The sequence below is a fragment of the Centroberyx gerrardi genome, chromosome 18 (genome assembly GCF_048128805.1).
Source record: "Centroberyx gerrardi isolate f3 chromosome 18, fCenGer3.hap1.cur.20231027, whole genome shotgun sequence".
Taxonomy (NCBI): domain Eukaryota; kingdom Metazoa; phylum Chordata; class Actinopteri; order Beryciformes; family Berycidae; genus Centroberyx; species Centroberyx gerrardi.
The window spans coordinates 13,877,424-13,883,218 of NC_136014.1; the positions used below are offsets into that span (position 1 = coordinate 13,877,424).

General features: G+C 42.6%; 1 protein-coding gene across 1 annotated transcript; it reads right to left on the bottom strand.

Annotated features, from left to right (window-relative positions):
* Positions 1-267: 267 nt before the first annotated feature.
* tcf21 (transcription factor 21) lies at positions 268-2,039 on the bottom strand. The gene is made up of 2 exons (XM_071916224.2): positions 1,605-2,039; positions 268-480 (listed from the first exon to the last, which is right to left on the bottom strand). Exons 1-2 carry the CDS (start codon positions 2,037-2,039, stop codon positions 391-393), a joined length of 525 nt encoding a protein of 174 aa, XP_071772325.1. The 3' UTR covers positions 268-390.
* Positions 2,040-5,795: the final 3,756 nt, after the last annotated feature.

Sequence of the window (5,795 nt, forward strand, 5' to 3'; positions counted from 1 at the left end):
TTATATACATGTAATCTGCGTAACCTTTTGAGACAGTGGACACTTGAATATTTCATGTGCACTTCCATTGTCACAATGCAGCCCCCAAAACAGGCCTGTTCGAGTGGAAAACGTATAAAGCACATCTGAAGAGTATAAAAAAAAGCAATTTAAAGCAGTTTATCTTTGAACCAGCAAAGACAGTTAAGTGACAGAACGCATTTAAATTAAAAAAAAAAATCAGCTTGTCTTTACGGGAACGAAGGAGAGAGGACACACACTCCCTCGGTTATTCCCACTCAAAGTCTGCGGAGATGAGACGTGCATTTCTGTCCCTCTGGAAACAAGCACAGCCTTTCTCTTGGAAAATCACTGCTCTTTTTCAAAAAAGGGTAGGTGTCCATTCATGCATCAGGAAGCCGTTGTTCCACATAGTCTTGTTGTGTTCAGCATCTCCTTCAAATCGTTCTCCGGCTTACCTGCAACCATGAAAGGCCACGTCTACGAGAAAAATACAGTGAATTAGGACGAGCAGCTTCTTACAGCGTGACATTAAAACAATTATAAGCACATGTGAAACTCAATTTCCCCCATTATAGGCAGATGTCAAACAAAATATTAAAGCCAAATATGTCCCCAAAACGACCCCATGAAGCAGGACAACCTAACGAATTGAATGCAGCTATAATAGCTACAATGAGAGCAAGTACTACTTTTCAAGAGTGTGATGTGATGTGTGATGTTAATGCATTATGTCTAAAAACATTTGCAGGTCTACAGTCCCAATATCCAGAACGAAAATGCACTATAATGTTCCTATAATATCCCTATAGGGGCTTAAAGTCCTGCCCGACTCAATGGAGAGTTTATAGTGATCTTGTCGAACTTTATGGTATTTTGTCTGCTATGGTATCACTATAATATTCCCATATTATTCCAAAAGGCTATAGTTTCTAGTTTATATGATCACTATAGCCTAATTCTTTTTCGTAAGGGATTGTGCATTTGTGTATTGAAGCAGCTGTTTTTTTTTAGAAATTATTATTAGAGAGAAATGAGGTAGTTAATGCTGTAGGTCTGTGCATTAATCGTAGAATAATTTGTCAGGTCGATAGGCTACGTAATGCATGCTTTTAGCCAGTAAGATTTTTATTTTTTTTTAGGTGAAAAACAGTTTGCATGAAAAGGAATTCCTCCTCTTTCCCTCTGCATGCACCTGCTTCACAAGGCCAGTCACCCTCATTATTCACCTTGGTGCTGTTGCCAAGCTTATGAGGCCTATTAGAGGTCTGCAGCCCCGGTTCAAATCAAACAACTCTTAAGATAAGTCTTATCCAGTGATGTAGTGGGAAATAAAACAAGGTGAGTAAACTGTTTCCTCCAATGTGGTGAACATTATAAGGCAAAGAGTCACCATTAGGCTATTAACAAAAGTCAATTAGGCCTATATTTTCATAAAATGCATTGTTTTTTCTTTATAAGACCCTATTTTCATATAGCCTAACACACATAAGTTTGATGATGCATAGGCTACCATAAATTTGCCTCATACAGATTTAGTCAACTGTGCCAAGGTGGGTAAACTTTCAGCTGGGTTTTGCCTCCGCTGCATCCCTCGGTCTTACCAGGTTAACGGGGTGGATATATCCATTTTCGTATTTGTCGTTGGCCAGTATCTGCCGGAGGTGCGCTATGTAGCTGGAGGCCAGGCGCAGTGTGTCCAGTTTGGAGAGCTTGGTGTCCGGGGGGACCCAGGGCAAGGTGGTCTTCAACCGGGAGAAGGCTTTGGACAGCACGCGCATCCTGGCTCTCTCCCGGGCGTTGGCCGCGTTCCTCTGCACCTGCTTGCCCTCCTGCTGTGCAACACCCTTTGGTGCCGTTTTCCGGGACGCGGTCTTCCTTTTCTTGCCCGGCGCGCCTCTCCGGTCGTCGTTTGCATTAGTGCCTTCGCAGTTGGAGCTCTCCTCGGTGCTCTCGTTGGAGTCTTTACCGACGGAGCCAAACTTCAGGATGCCGTCCAGGAGCTCGTCGTCGACATCGCTGAGAGACCCGGTGGACATGGTGGACTCTCTCCGACTGAAGCGCTTTCAAAACATGGGAGCAGGAAGCTCAGACGGGACAGGAATGGAGAGGGTGGACCGATGCGCCTCGGCGACGTGTTCATGAACGGATAACTGGACGTGCGCACCAGCAAGGAACTGGCTTTTTATCTCCATGACTGGAAGAGGCGTTACCTCCAGCTGGGAGGAGACCAAGTGCTGGTGATCTAACTTAGTGGTTCCCAAAGTGGAGTCCAGAACCCCGAGGGGTCCATGATGGGTCACCATCAGTTTAATTCCACTGTAATTTAACTCAGTAGAAAATATTTCAGCAAGAGAATGAATATGAATCAATAAGTTAATTCTTTCATTTTACTAAGGACCCCCTTGAACCCTTTCAAGGACCCCTAGGGGGCCCCGGTCCCCACTTGAGTGAAGTTTCTTCATATATCGTACAAATTAGGTCAAAGATTTGCCGAATTGCATGTTGCAAACGTTATTGTAGTAATTGTAGGTAACTGTAGTAATAATAAGAAAATAATAAAAATGTTATTATTATTAATAATGTAGGCTATTATTAGTGTATTACCATTAATATACTATTAATATATTCTTCTTCTTCTTGTTATTATTATTATTATTATTATTATTATTATTATGTATCATGAATACATTCTTAACATTATTTTTATTGCTATTGTTGTTGTTTGTTTGATTCATAACCTAACTTAGACTTCTCGTTTTGCAGTGAATGGATCATGTCATGGGATTTACCTTGACAATAATCAGAGTATTTAGCCTCTTCCACTCTGGGCCCCACGTCACTTTCATCACTGCAGGCCAGTTAACGGGATAAAGTGCAAGGACAGGGGGGTGTCACGTCTCAAATGGCAAGCTGGCGCCTCGCTCCCTTCAGATGTAATGGATACCTGGCACCCCCAAAACCGCTGTTTGGCCTTCCACATCATTCCACACCGATGCTCCATGCGCTGGTCCACTCAGTGCCAAGCCCAAACAACAAGCACCCAGGAGCGGCCTCAAGTGGAACCTTAGGGGGGCACTGAGAGAACGCTGCTGATAGCTGCAAGAGTAGAGCTGTGGTGTGCAATGGAAAACATTGCATTGTGAGGGATACTGAGAGACTGAAACATGCAGCGTGAGTGACTGAGAGAAAGAGAGAGAGACAAGTGAGAAATGTTATATATGTGTGGGTATGTGTGTGTGTTTGTGTGAAGCAACGCACATGCGTGAGGCTGTAGTTTGATGTCTAGATCTTAAAGCTGTCTTGTTGGCATGCATGAGTGTGTGAGTGCGTGTGAGCGTATGCGTGCACACGTACACCACCTCTGCCTGCACAAATGAAGCGCGTGCAAGGATAAGAGGTGTGTCTCTTGAGGACTGACCTCTGACCCCTGTGCTTCCGGTGCCATAGTGCATCTAAACAAGCACCACCACCGATATTCGCTTGCTCGAATGACACAAGAAAAGCAGCTAAGCAATTATTGTGCAGCTACATCTGTGGATCCAGGTGGAAAGAAGTGAGGTTTTAGAGAAAATGGAGGAATAGCTTTTAAAGGCTGAAATAGAAAAACATAAGTGGCAATGTGCTTGGAGAGAAAAGAGTTCACAGGCCTGAGCGAGGGAGATAGAAAGATAGAGATATGTAGAGCAGACAGAGAAAGAGAGAGAGTAAGGGGCAGATAGGTGAGGGAATGGAGGGAGAGGGAAGAGAGAAAAGAGGGGGGTTGAGGCATAATCTCCTGGGTGGGCTGGAAATCAAAGCACTTAGTGGAAAAGTAATAATAGAGTCTGCTAGATTGATGATCACCTCTGAGATACATGGATCCACAAGAGAGAAACAGAGAGAGGGAGAGAGAGAGAGAGAGAGAGAGAGAGAGAGAGAGGGACTAAAATAGCATACCATACTAAAAAGTCTTCTGGTGAGACTCAGGGCTCTCGGTGCTCTTTTTCTCTCCGCTGTGCTACAGGATGAAACACAGACACTGAAGTAATGCCATCATAACTATCACTTTCAAGCAGTATTACTTGCAAAGAGATTATCACTACATTACTTAGCTATGACTTATGTACCACAAAAAACCTAACATCTACCACCCAGTTTAACTAAAAAGTAAGGAAATAGCACACTTTTGCAAATAATGGAATTGGGGGGTTCCATTGCTTTCTTCACCAAGCCTGTAAGATTATAAGACACTTTTTAAATGTTCCTTTATGTCAGTAGCGTCAATGAAGAAATTTCTGCAGAGTTCAACCAGAGAATGATTTTCCCATTTCAGGTTGTTTTGTTTGATAAATGAATTATCAGAGGAGGCCTAGAGGCTGAAAACTATTCGGTATTTCACAAGAAAAAGCTCAAAAATAGGAGAAAAATCTGGAAAAATAGACGTGATAACACATTTGTATGGCAGAAATATGTTTTTTTCCAATCTCAGAAACTATCTCATGTTTCAAAATGATCTTGCGACCCCCTGGGGTTGAGAACCACTGCTTTAAGTTTCCTTGAGTGTTTAGGAAAGCCTTTCAGTGACCATTTCCCTCTGAGAGCGTCGGTCACACACCCAGTGACATGAGGGAACAGGTGGAGAGGGGGGAATGTGATGGAAAGAGGAAGATTGAGAGAGAGAGAGAAAAAAAAGAAGGGAACCGTGGCAGTTATGGAGGGGCATTCTGCTAATTAGCCGGTTTGGGGGTCAAAGGTTAGGCTGGATGTGTGATGTCACCAGGAAGGGAAGGGTTCCAGATGGTCCCCGCAGGGCCACCGAGGGGGACACCTGATGCCTTGGGTCATTACCATCTCTCTCTCTCACACATACACACACACACCTACACACGCACACACACCTTTGTTAAATGTTAAAAGCAACTGTGTGCATTGAGACACAGTGAAAGAACGTGCAGTCGATTTGCCATGTGAAATTCTGATGGGAATGCCCTCTACTTGAAATTATGAATAAAAATGTTTGATACTGCGCCTGTGTTGACTAAGGCACGAGTGTTTGGGTGTGTTTGCTCAAAAGCATAGTTCATAAACACCATCAAAAGGGAAAAGGAACCTACACACCAGCCAGTTAGGGCATCAAACCTCAAATACAGGACATTAAGAAACTGAGATGATGCAAAAAATGTTCTTTTAATTTGACATGGTGCAAAAAATGAAAAATGAAGACAAAGAAATAGCATTGATGGTAGCCTGATGGGCTGAAACATTTACTCAGATTATTCTTCGCTTTTCAGTTTTTGCGCAATGTCAAATAAAATAACTTTTTTCTTTTATTTGTATTTTTTACTTTCTTTCTGTTTCTTGATACTTGATGCCCTAACTGGCTGGTGTGACAGCTGCAACGCCCAATACTTGACTTGGTTACAGAGATGGAGATTCAAAATGAGAAGACCAGTGTTTTTTAACCTTTATTCATCTTTTATCTATTTTTAGGGACAGTCGACAGAGCACATACGCTCCTTTTCAGCAAAGCCAAGCTTTAAATTCATAAAGTGACATGCATGATGCGTGCCTTGCTGAAGGGCGCAACGTTGAAAGAGGGGAAAGCGTTTCTCTTTCTCTTTCCTCACCCAGTTTTTCCCACTATTACCCTTGTGAATGTTTATTAGAATGAAACAAAGGAACTAGTGGGAAATAGATTGAAATGTCAAGAAATGGATAAAGGTGAGTGAAAAGGGAGCAAAATATGAAGCAAAATATTGTTTCATTTACTGGCAAAACATTCCACATGTATTGTTGTACAGCACTGTTAAAAT

Excerpts from the sequence above, each read along its gene's own strand:
- tcf21 (XM_071916224.2), bottom strand. The coding sequence starts at position 2,039 with ATGTCCACCGGGTCTCTCAGCGATGTCGACGACGAGCTCCTGGACGGC. Across the intron at positions 481-1,604 it reads ATATCCACCCCGTTAACCTG|ACGTGGCCTTTCATGGTTGC; the intron begins GTAAGACCGAGG and ends TTTTTCTCGTAG.